We start from the raw sequence: 19,125 nt of genomic DNA, 5'->3' as shown, positions 1-19,125 counted from the left end.
ATAAACACCAGAACAGATCTGTTGGGCTGATCGACCTGTTTCTATGCAGTAAATTCTATAAATCACACATTGATGGAAATACATAATCGCTATTAAAAATGTTGCAACAATGTGGGGTATTTATCTTGATTTTCAGTTTCAGTCCCATATCGTCCTTTAATGATAATAATAATAATCTTTATTAGTGTCACGAGTAGGGTTACATTAACACTGCAATGAAGTCACTGCGAAAATCCTCGAGTCGCCACACTCTGGCACCTGTTTGGGTACACAGAGGGAGAATTCAGAATGTCCAATTCACTTAACAGGCACGTCTTTTGGGACTTGTGGGAGGAAACCGGAGCACCCAGAGGAAACCTATGCAGACACGGGGAGAACGTACAGACTCTGCACAGTGACCCAAGCAGGGAATCGAACCCAGGTCCCTGGCGCTGTGAAGCAACAGTGCTAACCACTGTGCTGCCCAGATAGGCACAACTTCTTAACCATACCACATTCCATCCACCAAACGCACAGGACGTTATCCCATTGGTGGGATGTCCCCATCCTTTTTACTTAATGTAGCATATGCCCATTTCATTAAGGGGGGAGGAGGGTGGTGTTAAAGATCTGTGGTTACATATACTGTTTTATAGAATATTTATGGATAGATTGGGCAAATGTAATTAATTTAGGTGCACATGCAGCGTGTGATATCTGGAAGTCAGAGGCTGTGTTTTTTTTTGCAATGACTGTGCAGTGTCAGGGCTGGGGGGAGGGGAGACAGTTTGTGCGGCGGATCTGTTTACTCGGCTCTGGCGCGCAGCGTCGGACAGGTTTGCTGGTGACACGCGGAGGAATTGGAAGGGGTGCTTTTGGTAAAAAGGCGGAGGTGCCGCTCGCGAGGAGGAGGAGGGGGGCTGGGAAAGGGTCGACATGGCGGAGAACATCGTGAGTAACCGCTTCGGCTCAGCTTCTCACCCCTGTCCCTGCCCCCCACTCCTCTCCCCCGGACAGGGCGCCGCTGTCGGGCCGAGTGGGGGTTCACTCAGTCCCCGGTGAGAGCCGGGACAGGCCCGGCAACGGGCCAACAGCGGGCAGGATGACGCCGCTTCACCCGCGTCCCCGACTGTTACCGCGTTCAGAGCAATGAGGCAGCAAAGATCCCCCCCCCCCCCCCCCCAAAAAAAAAAAACAGGCCTCGACCAGGGATCTATAAGGGGCTGGGTGGGGAAAGGTGTGGGGTTCCTTCTGCTGCTTTTAAATATATAGAATCGCGACAGAACCGTCAACATGGTTTGCAGTAACGTTGGAACAGCTCATGAATGCGTGGAGAGCACATTTTGCCTTTCTGTCCAGCTTGAAGCGATCACTCTGGGGGGGGGGGGGGGGGGGTTGGTTAAAGTCAGGCTCTCCATGAATTGTTACTGCCCCATTATGTTGACCACCTCTGAACCTCCCCCCCCCCCTTGTCGTTGCCCAGCTAATCCTTTTTCATTTCAATACTGTCAGCAGTTGTTTGTATGAATGAGGCACCAGGTTCTACGTGGACAAACCTGTATTTTCGGCCTCTGGGGAAAATGCAACTTAAGATACTGCTGTAAAGTCAAATTTTGAGCAATAATGACATTTAACTGCAGGGTTATAGGTCTTAAAGGTTTTTTTTGAATGCCAGTTTTCACAATTGCTCCTCTAGCCCATTAGATTTTTATAACCAGTTTAATTTATCTTTCAGTAGGATTGAAATTAGAAGCCTCGTCTCATTGCCCGGTGACTACTTGTACTGAGTCATGTTGGCCAGGATCCCTGGTCTGTGCTAAGTTAGCCGATCTCGGCCTTCTTGGGAATGAACGTGAAGATTGGCTTGAATAAAGGTGCTGGAGTGCTGCTGCTCTCTGTGGATTCATACCCCAGCATGAGTTAGCAATTTTGGGTGGGGAGGGAGTTTAATGTACCTGCACGATTTGAGGAAGTAAGCCAGAGGATGAAGAATGCATTGATTATATTAGAACAACCTGCTTTTATTTAAAACTAAGCTTGTAGCACCCTGTGCATTTGGAAAGAGGTTGCAGATTGAAGACAATCTAAAGGTTGTGGAGAAATTACTTTCAATCTGAAGTGCTATGTGCATTGGCATACGTAAACACAACAGTTCAGTAAATCCGTTCACCGTATCCGGGATGAGCATAAAGGCAATTATCTAGAGTTTATATAATGAATTATCTGCACTGCTCCTATTCTAGCCTCTTGAGGTTAGAACACCCATCTGGTGATGATAGCTCTGACGCTGGTAGTCATGCATTCAATGCCCCAAGCTCTAGACTGCCTTCTTTGAACCTCCATGCCTCTTTTTCCTCTTTACAACGCTCCTGCCTCTTTGACAAAGTGCTTTGTCATCCATCCTTGTATCTCTTAATCAGGGGCAGCTAGGTAGCAGAGTGTTTAGCACAAGTTGCTTCACAGCTCCAGTGTCCCTGGTTCGATTCCTGGTTTGGGTCACTGTCTGCACGTTCTCCCTGTATTTACGTGGGTTTCCTCCGGATGCTCCGGTTTCCTCCCACAGTCCAAAGATGTGCAGGTTAGGGTGATTGGCTATGCTAAATTGCCCTTAGTGTCCAAAAAAAGGTTAGGTGGGGTTACGGGGATAGGGTGGAGGTACGGGCTTAAGTAGGGTGCTCTTCCTGAGGTCTGTGTCGACTCGATGGGCTGAATGGCCTCCTTCTGCACTGTAAATTCTATTAATGTAGCTCAGTATACAGTTTTTCTTTATAATGTATTTTAGGGTCAATCAAGATTTTCTTTGGGGGCATTTAATTTAAACGTAGTAGATTAATATACGTTGTCATTTTTGGATTTAGTTGCCAGTTCATTGCAGTTTTCAGGATGGGAATGGTAAATATCAAATAAATGAGTTAGCTGAGAGATTGGGAACAAGGCAGTTTATTTCTTTTGAATTATCATTAGACTGCACAGTACAAATGGCTCAGTGCAACCTGTTTCTCCAGCTGATAGACTAGTGTGTGTTGTCAGTGTGGCTTAGAAGCAGGAGGGGCAATTTAATTTTAAAATGTTTGAGTTAAAGGAAATTAAAAGCATAACTAGAGATGCTGCAGCTTTGCACTCATGATGTCAAGATCAAGAGTAGTTGTCAGTGGAAGTTGGGGAAATGTCCCAAAGCGCCCAAATGGAATCCAGGAGCAGAAAATATGAACGTACTGGAAACACTCGGAGCATCCATGGACAGAATAAACAAGTTAAGTTTTAGCTGGCGAGTCTTCAACACAGTGCAGACCAGATGGTGTTTTAGGAGTCATGCTTTCAGTTTCGCATAATACCCTAATTTTATATTTATGGTTTAAAAAGTCAAAACACTGCAACCTGGGCAGCAGAAAATGGAGTTGCAGTGTCTCTGCAATAAAAGTTAAGAAGCTGGAAGATGTGGAACACAGGCACTCTAGCACTGCCAGTGTAATTATGTATGTAGCCAGTTCCTGTTATCAAAGTGGGCATAAAATTAATAATGAAATAGTATTAGAAAAATGTGACAAAAACATGACTATAGGAAGTACGATTTTGCAGCTGAGCATTACATGCAAGCACAAGATTTTGAATTCCTGCTGTGGCTCAGTTGGGAGCACTCAAATTTGCCATTGCAGTGCAGTCACATTCAGTCTTAAACTCCTCACAGAAGATGTTGTTCCATTCAATGTTTCCCAAAAGGTCATATCAAGGAAGTCAATAATAAAGATCAGATGATTAGTGCATAATTAAATTAATTTAAAGAACCACTAGTTAAGTGAATCATCCTGTTGATTGCAAAATCCAGTCCATTCTAACACACTGCTATTTTGTTTTGGGGAATTGGTCAAATTAAAATATAAGCTATCAGCACAAACTCTTTGTTTCTCTAGTTTGGTTAGATGTAATGTACTGAATTTTAGCTGAGGGATATATGTATGTAACAGACCTTTAAACTGATCTACCTTTACAAAATGGGTGTGTAAAGTAAATATTTCTTGCAACAAAAATCCAGGAAAGGTATGGCACAACATTTTTCACAAATGTAGAATATCGTAGAGGGGGGGGGGGGGGTGGCACAGTGGTTAGCACTGCTGCATCACCGCACCAGGGACCGCTTCTGACCTCGGGTGACTGTGCAGAGTTTGCACATTTTCCCTGGTCTTGCGTGGGTTTCCTCCCACAGTCAAAAGATGTGCAGGTTAGGTGGATTGGCCATGCTAAATTGCCCCTCCGGGTGGGGTTACTGGAAAAGGGTGGCAGATTGGGCCTCGGTATGGTGGTCTTTCGAGTGGTTGGTGCAGACTTGAAGGGCCGAATGGACTCCTTCTCCACTGTAGGGATTCTATTCTATGAAACTATCTGACATAATAAGTTGATTTGTGAAGTACACTTGATTGCTAAGCTATTATTTACTATATATTTAATTAGGTTAATGTTTCATCTATTTGGACTTCTTATGACAAATGCTGACACATTTTTACCTAGTAAGTACCATATTTGTATGCTATGTTGATCAGGCAATTATACTCTTTAATGGAACCATCAAAGCATTTCGAAAGAAAGTGCATTTAACTGATGTCACCATAACAGTTGCTATCATGATTAGAAGTTTTAAAATTTGTGCCAGTGGGAAGATTGCATCTTTAAAGTCACAGTTGGCAGAGAAGACCAAGTAAAGGCTTCCATCATTTTTCATTAATAACATAGAGAAATGGCACTTCATAGAATCACAATTGTTGAGGCTCAGAATGAGGTGTTTTGGCCCATCATATCTGTGCTGGCTCTCCAAACAAACATTGTGACTTAGACATTGTGCCTTTCCCTGTACCCTTGCACATTCCAGACCCCAAACACTCATTGTGTGAAAAGTTTTTTCTTGCATCACAAATGCAAGCCCACTTGTGAGAATATGAAAAATTATTATTTTTTGTTTTGCAAAACACCTTAAATCTGTGCCCTCCCGTTCTTGATCCTTTTATGAGTGGGAACAGTTTTTTCCTGTCACTCTGTTCAGTCCCCCTCATAATTTTGAACATCTCTATCAAATCTCCTCTTAGCCTTCCCTCCAAGGAGAACTCTTCCTACCTCCAATATATCCTCATAACTGAAGTTTCTCATCCTGGATCCATTCTTGTAAACCCCTTCTCCACTCTCCAATGCGTTCACATCCCTCCTTAAGCGTGGCGCCCAGAACTCTACACAATACTCCAGCTGAGATCTTGTATAAATTTTGCATAACCTCTTTGCTCTTGTACTCTATGCCCCTATTAATAAAGCCCAGAATACTATAAGTTTTATCAATTGCTTTCTCCACCTGTCCTGCCACCTTCAATGATCTATGCACATATACACTCTGCTCCTGCACTCCCTTAAAAATGTTACCCCTTATTTTATATCATGTCCCCATGTTCTTCCTACCAAAATGCATCACCTTGCACTTCTCTGCATTGAACTTCATCTTCCACCTAAATGCCCACTCCAGCAACTTATCTATGTCCTTTTGAAGTTCCTTTTCAGTGTTTACAATCCACAAGCTTTGAAATTGTCCCTTGCACACCAAGATCATCTACTGTGTGTGATCTCTGTCAGGAAAAGCAGGGTCTCAATGCTGACCCCTGGGGAACGCCTTTACAAACCTTCCTACAGCCACCCAAAAATCCATTAACCATTACTTTCTTCTTCCAATCATTCAGACAGTTTTCTATCCACTTTGTTATTGTCCCTTTTGCTCCATGAGTTATAACTTCTCTCACAAGTTTGTTGTGTGGCACTGCATCAAATGCCTTTTGAAAGTCCATGTACACCACATCAACAGCATTACCTTTATTGACTCTTTCTGTTACTTTCTCAAAATACTCCCAAGTTAGTTGGACACAATTTCTCCTTTATAAATCCATGTGAGCTCTTCCTAATCAACCCACATTTTTCCATGTGACTGCTAATTCTATCCCAAATAATTATTTCTTGAAGCTTGCACACCACTGATGCTAAACTGACTGATGTGTTATTGTTGGGGCTATCGTTACAACCTTTTTTGAATAAGGGAGCATTTGCGATTCTTCAGTCCTCGGTCCTTGAGTCTAGGGTAGTCTGGAAGATTATGGCCAGCACCCCTGCATTTTCCATTCTCACTTCTTTTGATATCCTTTGATGCATCTCATCCGGTTCCGGTGCCATGTCAACTTTCAGTACCTTCAGTCTAGTCAACAATTTTGAACTATTTTAGGGACAGAGTTTCTTTGTCTGTCAACAATGCCTGGGTGACATCTACCTTCTTGCTAAAGACGAATGCATAGGCTTTTGATTGGGTAGAATGGGATTATCTATGGGAGGTACTGGGACGGTTCGGATTGGGCGGGGCTTTATTGACTGGGTCAGGTTGCTGTATCAGGCTCCTGTGGCAAGTGTACGGATGAATAGGACAACATCGGACTATTTTAGACTGCACCGGGGGACGAGACAGGGATCCCCCTCTCCCCACTGTTGTTTGCACTAGCTAGAGCCGTTGGCAATTGCTCTGACAGCCTCAAAGGGCTGGTTGGGGGTGGGGGAGGAGGGGGGGGGGGGAAAGAGGAGGAGGTGGTGGAGCACAGAGTCTCGCTCTATGGAGAGGACCTGCTTCTGTATGTATCGGACCCATTAGAGGGGATGGAAGAAATCATGAGGATTCTAGGGGAATTTGGCTGGTTTTCGGGGTATATGCTAAATATGGGGAAAAGTGAGATGTTTGCGGTCCAGGCAAGGGGACAGGAGAGGTGATTGGGGGAGCTGCTGTTTAGATTAGTAGGGGGAAGCTTTCGGTACCTAGGCATTCAAGTAGCGCGGGAATGGGACCGGCAGCAGAAATTAAATCTGGCCCGGCTAGTAGACCAAATGAAGGACGATTTTTGGAGATGGGACGTGCTCCCGTTGTCATTAGCTGGGAAGGTGCAGACGGTGAAGATGACGGTCCTACCGAGATTCCTGTTCGTGTTTCAATGTCTCCCCATCTTTATTCCGCGGTCCTTTTTTAAACGGGTCAGCAAAGTGATCTCTGGCTTTGTTTGGGCTGGCAAGACCCCGCGGGTAAGGAAGGTAATGCTTGAGCGGAGTCGGGGTGAGGGCGGGCTGGCACTGCCAAATTTTAGTAACTATTACTGGGCGGCGAATATAGCCATGATCAGGAAGTGGGTGGTGGGGGAGGGGTCGGCATGGGAGCGTATGGAGGCGGCTTCATGCAAGGGCACCAGTCTGGGGGTGTTGGTAACTGCGCCTCTGCCGTTCCCGCCGGCACGGTATTCCAGCAGCCCTGTGGTGGTGGCGGTCGTGAAAGTCTGGGGGCAATGGAGGAGACATGTGGGAGCAGAGGGAGCATCGGTCTGGTCCCCAATCTGTAATAATCACCGGTTTGCCCCGGGAAGTATGGATGGGGGGTTCCGGATATGGCGGAGAGTAGGGATTGAGAGGATGGGGGATATGTTTATAGACGGGAGCTTTCCGAGTATGAGGGTGCTGGAGGCGAAGTTTGGGTTGGCGAGGGGAAACAAATTCAGGTATCTGCAGGTGCGGGACTTCCTACGTAAACGGGTGTCAACCTTCCCGCTCCTACCGCTAAGGGGGATTCAGGACAGAGTAGTTTCCAGAGGGTGGGTAGGAGAAGGGAGCGTCTCGGACATTTACAAGGAACTTATGGGGTCAGAGGAGATGCAGACCGAGGAGCTGAAGCGCAAGTGGGAGGAGGAGCTGGGAGGAGAGATAGAGGATGGTCTATGGGCGGACGCATAGAGTAGAGTCCGTGCATCTGCAACATGTGCCAGGCTCAGCCTGATACAATTTAAGGTCGTTCACCGGGCTCACATGACAGTGGCCCGGAAGAGCAGATTCTTTGGGGTAGAAGACAGGTGCGCAAAATGTGCGAGAGGACCAGCGAACCATGTCCACATGTTCTGGGCATGTCCGAAGCTTAGGGGATTTTGGCAGGGATTTGCAGATGTCAGGTCCACGGTGTTAAAAACAAGGGTGGTGCTGAGTCCAGAGGTGACGATTATTCGGGGTGTCGGAAGACCCGGGAATCCAGGAGGAAAAAGAGGCAGATGTTCTGGCCTTTGCTTCTCTGGTAGCCCGGAGACCGATACTATTAGCTTGGAGGGACTCAAAGCCCTCAAAGTCGGAGACCTGGCTATCGGACATGGCTAGCTTTCTCTGTTTGGAGAAAATATAGTTCGCCTTGAGAGGGTCACTGTTAGGGTTCGCCCGGAGGTGGCAACCGTTCGTCGACTTCTTCGTGGAAAATTAATCGTCAGCAGAAGGGGGAGGGGGGTTTGTTTAGCTCAGAGTAGGGGGTTAATAAAGGTGGGACCTGTAAGGGAGGATGACGGCTTTTGCATTATGTTTATAGTTTCATGCACATTGTTTATTGTGTTGTTATAATACCAAAAATACCTCAATAAAATGTTTATTTTAAAAAAAAGACGGATGCAAAGTATTCATTTATTGCCTCAGCCATGCCCCCAGCCACCATGTGTAAATTCCCTTTTAGGTCCACAATCGGCCCGACTCCTTTTATGATTTATATGCCTTGGAAGATTTTGGGGTTCCCCTTTATGTTGGCTGCCAGTTTCTCGTATCTTTCTTTGCTTCTTTAATGTTCTTTTCCACCTGAACCTTCGTTCTCAACTGTATTTTCTACCTGATACCTGCCGTATGCACATTTCTTTTCCTTTTAATCTCTGACTCCTTTTTCATCCAGGGAGCTCTGGATTTGTTTGCCCTACCTTTCCCTTTTAAGGAAATACACCATGACTGTGCCCAGACCATTTCTGTTTTGAAGGTAGCCCATTGTTCAACTACAGTTTTTCCTGCCAACCTTGCGTTTCAGTCAAAATTGGCCCAGCTCCATTCTTGCCCCATTGAATTAACCCCCCCAGTCAATTAATTTACTTTTCTGATTGCCTTTTCTATCATCATTCTAAACTTTACTATACAATCCTAAACGTTCCCCATTCATACTTGATCTACTTGGCCCATTTCATTGCCAGGAACCAGCAGTTCATCCTTTCTTGTTGGACTGGACACGTACTGCTGTAGAAAGTTTTCCTGAACATTCAAGGAACTTTTGCTCCTCTCTGCCCCAGTCTATATTCAGGTAATTAAAGTCCCCCATTATAACTACTCTATAATGTTTGCATCTCTCTGTTCCCTGCAGATTTGATCTTCTACATCTTTCTCACTAGTTAGTGGTCTATAAACTACACTGAGCAATGTAATTGCCTCCTTTTTCTTTCTTATCTGTAACCAAGTCGATTATGTCCTTGAACCTTCTGAGGCATCCTCTTTCTCCAGCACTGCAAGCTCTCCTTAACCAATACCACTACCCCATCTCCTTTCCCATCTTTTCTGAACACCTTGTACCCAGGAATATTTAACACCAAGTCTCTGTTACCGCCACAACAACATATTTCCACAGTGCAATCTGTATCTCTTAATTCCCCAATCTTGGGCGCAATTCTCCCATCGGGAGACTAAGTCCCGACGACGGAGTTGAAACCGGAGTGTTTCACTCCGGCGTCGGAAGCCGCTCCCAGCCCCCTATTCTGCCACCCCCGGGGGGCTAGGAGCGGCGCCGCGTCATTTGCGTGCTCGGGCCTGGGCGGCGTGTAAATGACGCGACCGGCGCCGCGTAAATGACGTCACCCGCGCATGCGTGGTTGCCGGCCGCCCCGCAAGAAGATTTCGGATGAATCCTGCGGGGCGGCGGAGGAAAGGAGGTCCTCCTTCAGAGATGCCGGCCCGCCGATCGTGGGCACCGATTGCGGGCCAGGCCCCTTTTGAGGCGCCCCCCCCCCCCCCCCCCGGTGCAGCAACCCCCTCCCCCCCCCCCCCCCCCCCCCAGCGTTCCCGCGCTGTTCCCGCCAGCAGCGACCAGGTGTGGGTGGTGTCGGCGGGAACTTGTCGTGTTGGGCAGGTCGCTCGGCCCACCCAGGCCGGAGAATCGCCGCTCGCCCATTACCAACGGCAAGCGGCGATTCTCCCAGCGGCCAGCCGTGATTCTTGCTGCGCCGGTTTGGGGGGGTGGGAGAATCGAGTGCGGGCGGCGTGGCGGGATTCGCGCGGCGCCCGGGCGATTCTCCCATCCGGCGTGGGAAGGGAGAATTCCGCCCCTTATTTTCTATACTCTATCCCTTCACATACATGCACAGTATTCCTGATTTAGACGTTATTTTCTCCCTTACTCTGACTTCACCTATTAACTTATTATTCCACCCCTGCCGAGTTAGTTTAAAGCCCTCAACAGCACTGGCAAAATGCCCGGCACAAAATTGAGTCCCAGCTCTATTTAGGTCCAAACTGTCTGGCTTGTACAGGTGCCATCTCCCCCAGAGCCTGTCCCAGGAATCTTTCCAGTTATGCATTTATGTGCCTATAGAATCCCTACAGTGCAGAAAGAGGTCATTCAGCCAGAGTACCTTACCTAGGCCTAATCCCCTGCTTTATCTCCATAACTCCACTTAAACTACACATCCCTGGACAGTAAGGGGCAATTTAACATAACCAGTCCACCAAACCTGCACGTATTTGGGATGTGGGAGGAAACCCACGCAGACACTGGAGAACGTGCAAACTCCACACAGTCACCCGAGTCCGGAATTGAACCCAGGTCCCTGGTGCTATGAGGCAGCAGCGCTAACCATTATGCCACTCCTTACATGTGGCACTGGGAGTAATCTGGCGATTGCTACATTTGAGGTCCTGCTTACTAATTTTCTACCTAACTCTTCATTGGTACCAGTGTGGGCCACAATCTCTGGGCCTTCCCCAGCTTCCCCAGAAGAATGTCTTGCAGCCACACTGACATTAATCCTGGTACCAAGGAGGCAACATGCCATCCTGGAATCATGTCTATGGTCATAGAAAAGTCTGTCTGTACCTCTAACTAATGAATCCCCTTACACTTTTGCTCTTCCTCCCTGTACTGCCGAGTTGCTTGTTGGGCCCCAGACCTGGCTCTGACTGCACTCTTCTGAGGAACCAGCAGCCCCCACCAGCTTCCAAAACGGAAAAACTATTTCTGAGCTGGACCCTCCGGGAACTCCTGCTCTACCTGTCTCATTCTCTTGGACTGCTCCGTGGTCACCCATTCCCTCTCTGCCGCCAGGCTCTTACAGTAAGAAGTCTTACAAAACCAGGTTAAAGTCCAACAGGTTTGTTTCAAATCACTAGCTTTCGGAGCACTGCTCCTTCCTCATGTGAATGAAGGAAGGAGCAGTGCTCCGAAAGCTAGTGATTTGAAACAAACCTGTTGGTGTAAGACTTCTTACTGTGCTCACCCCAGTCCAACAGCGGCATCTCCACATCCAGGCCCTTAAGCTGTGGTGTTACCACCTGTCTGGATGTGCTACTGTATTATACATTTTACAGCCGTTGGACTCAACATTGGGTTCAACAACTTCAGACTGTGAACCCTGTCGACCATTTGAGTTTCTTGTTCCCCATTTAAGAGGCATCTGGATGGGTACATGAATTGGGAGGAAATAGAGTGATATGGAACAAATAAGGGCAGAAGAGTTGGGGCATCATGATCGGCAAAGGCTTGGAGGGGCCGAAGAGCCTGTTCCTATGCTGTAGTTTTCTTTGTTCTTCCCCCCCCCCCGCTCCCCCAGTCTGTATCTTGTTATCATGTATTTATTTGCTTTCAGATAGCGCTGACCCCTTTTTCTGCTATTTACACTTGCTCTGAACTAATTGCCACTCCCTTTATCTTGTGTTCCATGATAGCTTTGTCATCTAATCTCTCTCTCCCTCCAGTCCACCCCAATCTTCTGTTTTGCTCCATGAACCTCATCACATTTATTCCTCTCTCCACTACTGAAGAAGAGTGAATTTTGACTTGAAATGTTAACTGTTTCTTTCTGCACAGTTGCTGCCAGGCCAGCTGAGTTTTTCCAACATCCACAGTTTTTTGCTTTAAATTTGTTATTTTTCAGTTGCTTTAGTTCAGACACTTTTTTGGCTTTGTGTCTCAGACCACCACTCCTGCAGGTGAACATGTTTTCAGTATCTGTTTGCGCAGCTAGCAAAATACTAAATTAGTAGCATTCCAGAATTTGAATAGGGTATTCTCCACTTGGATTTATCGGTTTTACTGTGTGTCCTTTGCTCTTAAGTCTGAAAGGCAGCAGAATAATACTACACTTGACCATGACTTAAGCAAATTCATTAACAGTAAAGGGAAAAGGAAACCATTGAAACGTGGTATAAAATTTAGTTATTCAGCATAACTATCTCTTCGATTAAGTAGAAAATTACAAACCTGATTGTTGTGCTAAAGTGTAATCTGTTCTTTCCTGTGGTGGATTTTTATTTCTTATCATTGATGGAGCAATCTGACTTGGATGCCTCTCACATCAAAGAATTTAGAGGAATGTGAAATAGCTGGAAGGTATCTGGGACCAAAGAAATTTAATTAACTCGCCGTTGAATTCAAAGAAAAGCTGCTAATTGAACACTGAACAAATCCGAAAGATGTTTATATTTGAATTGAATGGCTTGGCTCACTCCCTTGGATACCAACCTGACAAAGAAAAACAATTAAAGTGTGTAAAATCGATGACATTTGTATCAAATTAAATTTGGGCTGTTATTCTGTGAGTGAAACTGTTTTTGTGTTTCAGGAAGCCAGGGAGTACAATGTTAAATATTGGGCCGCTGCATCTTTCTGTTGTAGTTGCTTATCAACCTGTTGAATTGCAAGATTTTGACAGATTGAATTATAGGAGAGGAATTATTTTCCTGAGTGCAAGCTTTGTTTTTTCCTAAAACATTCAAACCCAATAATAGAGTGGCTGAATCACTGAATAACAGACTTAAGTTGCAAGAGATAGAACATTGTAATAATTCATTTTTACTTCATGGAATCCATTTTAGAGCAGTGCAGACAGACAGCAACCTAACTTGCTGCTCTTTCTTTACTTTCATTCAGGACATGCAGAATTCAATGCATTATTAAACATTTGCACAGAATTTGCTCACCAGCTGCTGTCTGCCTGTGATCTTTCAACTGTTGGGTAATGGTTAACTAATGAGAATTCGGACTGCCGTTCTACTGGTCATCTTGCAACGCTGCAATCCAAGTCTCCACTGCATAGTGCATATGCACTTTTTAAATGTTTCTGAAAAACATAGTTTTTATTTCATTGTATTTTGCCACTGCTTGCCATGCACAAAATCAGGCATATTTGTCCTACCAATACAGTTGTGTAACATTTTACAGTCAGTGATGAAGGGATGGCGATTGCTTTTCATCATGTTGAAGTTCCCTGCAGCCTTTACATGGATTTTTGAGTGGAAATGTACTGTTACTTGTGATTCTTATCAGCATAATACCTCTATGGGTGATCTGGGTCTCATGTGTGAGAAAGTAAAATGGAAAGAAATATGGTATTGAGAGAGCGGAATTAAAGAGACCCAAGTAAATAAAGGTATATTTTCTTAAAACTCTCAACAATAAATAAAATCTATAGAAATGAAACTCCAGGTGGACTTCCGGTGATGGCGGGCAGGAGGCGGCCGCACAATGGAGGGCTCCTGTTCGGGAACGGCATTTTCGGGGCTTTAAGCCCGGTCCCAGGGTCCACGGAGGCGGCAAAAGCAGGGAGAAGGCACAGAGGCGGCAGAGTGAAGACACAGTGAAGAAAAATGTCGAGGGTGAGCAAAAGAATGTCCGTAAGGAAAACAGCTGAAGGTCTGTCGGGGAGTGGAAAGGTCACCGCGGGGTCACCAAGGAAAATGGAGGCTGGAGCACCATGGGAGGCCGCATTGCTTACGGCTGTAGAAATAACTAAGGTGATGGCTGCGGAATTCTAAAGGCAGTTTACAAAATACATGGAGACAATGAGGAAGGAGATGAGAGAGGTTTTGAGTGCTGGTGGAGGAGGCGATTTCCCCGGTGATGAAGGCAATGGCGAGCGCAGTGGCGGAGTGCGAGAGCAAGGCGAGGCGCTGAAGGAAGTGGAGAAGACTGTGTTGCAGCACGGTGATCAACTTGCCTCGATGGGAAGGAGATGCGGAAGGTGATGGACATTAACAAGGATTTGCGAGGAAAAATGGAAGACCTGGAAAACAGATCCAGGCGACAGAATTTGAGGATTGTGGGGCTGCCCGAAGGACGACTGAGTATTTTGCCGCGATGCTGGCGAAACTATTGGGGGAGGGGGAGGATCCCTCCCGATATGAACTGGATCGGGCTCATCGGTCGTGGAGGCCTGTACCAAAGGCGAGTGAGCCGCCAAGGGTAGTGATTCTGTGCTTCCGTAGGTACAGTGTGAAGGCGAAGGTCCTGAGCTGGGCCAAGCAGAAGCGGGTGGTGCAGTGGGCTGGAGCTGGTATACGTGTATACCAGGACTTTATGGTGGAGCTGGCGAGTAGGCGGGCTGCCTTCAACCGGGTGAAGAGGGCACTGTACATTAGCAAGATGCAGTGCAGCATTGTATATCCAGCGAAGCTGAGGGTGACTTACAAGCTCGGGGACTTTTATTTTAGAACGGCGGAAGCAGCGGAGGAGTTTGCGAAGGCAGAAGGACTGTGGCAGAACTGAGAAATTGAGAAATGGCCATGTGCCGATGTAACCTCATGACTGCATTTTCTTTTTTGTTTCACTTTGTGCGGGTGTAGGAGCTAAAGGAGCCAATGTTGTATATATTTGGACAAGGGAAGTGATGGGACTTTCACTCAAAATGAGGGCTCTTTGGGGTGTAGGTGGATATGCGGGGTTTGTGTGCTAAAAGGGGATTTCTGGATTTTCCTAGGGCCGGGCAAGGGGGAAAGGGGCCCGGGTGGGGGCCTCCATGCTGGCCGGTTTCAGCCGGCCAGTGAACGGGAGTGAGGTGGGGGGAGGGGCTTCAGCCACCGGAGTCTGGCAGAACAGGGTCCGAGTGGTCTAGCCGGGGTGGAAAGTTGGGGGGGTGGAACCGAGGTTGGGGGGAGGAGTTTTACAAGAGGCAGTGGACGGGAGGAGTTGGAGACTGGGGCGGGGGTGGTGTACAACTCTTGGGTATCATTTACAGTACTCTTTCAGAGGTTGGAGGGTGTTGAGTGGAGGGGGAGTGGACTCTATAGGTCAATGGTGACCATGAGCGGTCCCGGACTCCTTTTTCTTTTTCTCCTTTGTTTTTTTTGTTGCCACCGTGTGAGGGTTTGTTTTATTGGATGCATATATTGACAGGTGGGCCGTCGTTTGGGGTGGTGGGAGGATGGGATCGTTGGTATTGTTAAGGGGGTTGATTTTGTATTTGTTACTGTTTACTGTTTGTGGGTGGAGTGTAAATTTTGATGGAAAATGTGAAAATGGAGAATAAAAAGATTTATATATTAAAAAAAAAAAGAAATGAAACTCCACATTTGTTTGGCAATGATTAAGACTTACCACGCCATTCGAAAATCCCTTACGCCTGCATGTACCAGCCCTAATATTTTCCGGCATGTTGAATGGATAAGTACAGCAATTTCACACCCGTTGTGGATTTCAATGAGTTTATCGGTGAGGTAACATAGAACCATCGTCTGTCTGGCTGAGCAGGGCAAATTAACTCTCTTCCAGATTTGACGCATAACTTTGAAAATGTAATGACTAGACGATGCTGTCCGATTTGCCCCAGATTAGCTGCGGATGTTGTTAGTCCCATCCCTACCCTTGGTGCATAATTCGGACTGATTTATTTCTTTTTTTCTTGGCTGTGGGGAGCCACGTGGCATTTCTGGACACTTCTCAGTGATGACCAACTCTTGCTGACTGCAGCACAGATCGTTGGCTTAACTCATAGCAGTTGTACCGCAACATTTGAGATCTAATTATGCAGCCATTGTTTCTGAAGGCAGATCCAGTCCCTGGTTACAGATTTTGGTGCCTTAGGCGATGAACATTTTTGCAGATCTTGTCACTACCTTCTTGATCTTCTTAGTATCGTACAGAATGACTTCAGGAGGGGCCCCTCCTTTTATGATCCAATGTGGACTGACACATTCCCAATGTCGGAAAAGGCTTGAAATTTGAGCTGTTTACCGCGGGAGGAGCCTATTAGTCAAGCATTGTAGCTGCGGCATTGCCATGTACTTTTATTTGTTCTTTAAAAGCTTACGCCGCAGACAACAGTCTTATTATTTAAAAACTAACTGAGTGGAGCTGCATTGTCACAGAATTATGGTGGCTTATATCAGGCCATGGCAAAACATTGCAATTCAATACTGGGGACATGGAAGAATTTATTCAGACTTTTAAGAAGCACAATTTATTTATAATATCAGCATCTGATAATTGTAGGAAGCTTTCAAACTCTTGTTATGTCTCTATTTTGGGAATGTTTTTTAATAGGATGGTGCAACATGTACCCTCTATTCTGCACTTGTGACATGTTAGAATATATCTTTGCAGCTGCAAGAATGGTTGAAATGGATATGAAAAGAATGAAAATATTTATTTAACCTTTTCTTAGATTGTCCGTATCCAGTCACCGCATGGTATGAAACGGATTAATGTGGGGAAACGAGAAACAGGAGCCCAATTTTTGAAAAAGGTAAGTGAGCTAATTTCTACAAGGGGAGTTTGTTTCTAAAAACGTCACTTTAATATATTATATTTTTTCCTTTAAATTTTTTTGACTAGAGTACTTTTGTTAAGTATTATATTGAATGTATAAGGTCACTTTCACCAGCCATTTTATTGATAATTGAATTTTCTTTGTAAATTATTGTTCCCTTCTAACACTAGCATGATTTTAGGACCCCAATTCCACACACTGTTGTATAACTTGTTGCGCTGAAGCCTGCTAATAACGATATATGTAGTATTTTGTATCTAGCATGTCCAACTTACTTGAAGCATCACAGTACAAAGCATTAACAACACAGAAACAAGCTATTCAGTCCAGCTTGTCCATGACAGTATTTTTGCTCTGCACAGGCCTCCTCCCACCTTTCTTCAACTAACGCTATCAATGTACCCTTCTATTCCTTTCTTCTTTCATGTAACTTCCCTTAACTGCATCAATGTTGTTCCATCGACTACACAAAAGGTTTGTGACTACCTTCTGTTTATAGTCCCTTGTTCTAGTCTCGCCAGCAAATGGTGAGTCTTTTCTATGCCTTAACCTATATCTTACAGAGCTCTATAAAGTCACCCTCATTTTTCTCTCCTAGAGCAAAGAGCTCCAATCTATTGATTGAAAATATATTTGGTTAAAACATGCAAGATCCTGAGGGGGACCTTGACGGGATGTATGTGAAAAGGACGTTTCCTCTTCTGGGAATTTCTAGAACTGGGGGCCACAGTTTAAAAATAAGTGGTCACTTATTTAAGCCAGAGAATTGGAGATTTTTTTTCTGTGGGTCTTGAGTCTTTGGAACTCTTCCTCGGCATTTGGAGTATTGCGTGTAATTCTGGTCGCCGCATTATAGGAAGGATGTGGAAGCATTGGAAAGGGTGCAGAGGAGATTTACCAGAATGTTGCCTGGTATGGAGGGAAGATCTTATGAGGAAAGGCTGAGGGACTTGAGGCTGTTTTCATTAGAGAGAAGAAGGTTAAGAGGTGACTTAATTGAGGCATACAAGATGATCAGAGGATTGGATAGGGTGGACAGTGAGAGCCTTTTTCCTTGGATGGTGATGTCTAGACGAGGGGACATAGCTTTAAATTGAGGGGAGATAGATATAAGACAGATGTCAGAGGTAGGTTCTTTACTCAGAGAGTAGTAAGGGCGTGGAATGCCCTGCCTGCAACAGTAGTGGACTCGCCAACACTAAGGGCATTCAAATGGTCATTGGATAGACATATGGACGATAAGTGAATAGTGTAGATGGGCTTTAGAGTGGTTTCACAGGTCGACGCAACGTCGAGGGCCGAAGGGCCTGTACTGTGCTGTAATGTTCTATGTTCAGATGGTGGTGGAAGCAGAGCCTTTGAATATTTTTAAGGCAGAGATAGATACTTGATAAGCAAGGGGTGAAACGTTATCGAAGTAGGCGGGAATATGGAGTTGAAGTTACAATCAGATAACGGGGATAGGGTGCTCTATCCAAGGGCTGGTGCAGACTCGATGGGCCGAATGGCCTCCTTCTGCACTGTAGATTCCTTGATACTGAATGGCAGAGCAGGCTCGAGCAGCCAAGTGGCTTCTAATTTGTATGCATGTTCTGTTCGATTCTTCTTGTTGGTATAACCCTTCAGATCTGGTATAATTCGCATAAATCCTCTTTGCACTTTTTATTGTGCCTCTGTCTTTTTTATAATATGGGGACCAGAACCTTGCATAGCACTTGTCAGTACAAGCCCAACGAGACTTTTCTGCTTTTAAATTCTATCCCTCTGGAATGAATCCTGATGTATTGTTTGCTTTTTTTAAGCCTTTATTAATTTGCATTGCTTCTTGTCGTGATTTATGTACCTGCACTCTCAGATCATTGGGGAAGATGTTGACGTAGTGGTAATGTCACTGGATTATAATCCAGAGACCCAGCTAGTCACTGTGGGGACAGGGGTTCAAATCGCACCATGGCAGCTGGTGGAATTGAAGTTCAATTTACAAAGCTGGAATATAAAACTCAGCTCAGAAATGGTGACTGCAACAAATGTTGATTGTTGTAAAAAAAAGTCTGGTTCACTAATGTCCTTTAGGAAAGGAAATCTGCCATCCTTACCTGGTCTGGCCTATATGTGACTCCAATCCCACAGCAACGTGGTTGACTCTTAACTGTGTTCTGAAATGGCTAGCGAGCCAGTCAGTTCAAGGGCAATTAGGGATGGGCAACAAATGCTGGCCTCGCCAGCAATGCCCACATCCCACCGTAAAGAAAGAAAAGACCCCTTAGTTCCGCTACTCCATTTAGACACTTACCAAATTGTATTTCCTCACATTTAATGCTTTTTGATATTCATTTGTTAATTACATGCTCATTCTGCAAGCTAATTAATGTCTTCCTGTACTTTATCACAATCCTTTTCTGTATTAACTACATAGCCCATTTTGACCATATCCGCACATTTGAAATTGTACTTCCAACATGCCAATCTATGGTTGAATTCGCATCAATAAATCACAACTGAGCAGGCAGGAAACTAAATGATGAACGGGTAGCCAGTCTAAGAGGAGGGAGTA

General features: G+C 45.4%; 1 protein-coding gene across 1 annotated transcript in view; it reads left to right on the top strand.

Moving 5' to 3' along the window:
• The first annotated feature begins 798 nt into the window (after nucleotides 1-798).
• nploc4 (NPL4 homolog, ubiquitin recognition factor) overlaps nucleotides 799-19,125 on the top strand; it is an 81,193-nt gene continuing 62,866 nt past the window's right edge. The window contains exons 1-2 of the mRNA XM_072483475.1: nucleotides 799-930; nucleotides 16,467-16,547. Of these exons, the coding sequence (XP_072339576.1) occupies nucleotides 916-930; nucleotides 16,467-16,547 (96 nt within the window). The 5' untranslated portion in view covers nucleotides 799-915. The remainder of the gene's footprint in view (nucleotides 931-16,466; nucleotides 16,548-19,125) is intronic.

The sequence above is a fragment of the Scyliorhinus torazame genome, chromosome 18 (assembly GCF_047496885.1).
Source record: "Scyliorhinus torazame isolate Kashiwa2021f chromosome 18, sScyTor2.1, whole genome shotgun sequence".
Lineage (NCBI taxonomy): Eukaryota > Metazoa > Chordata > Chondrichthyes > Carcharhiniformes > Scyliorhinidae > Scyliorhinus > Scyliorhinus torazame.
This window is presented reverse-complemented; position numbering and strand designations above follow the sequence as displayed.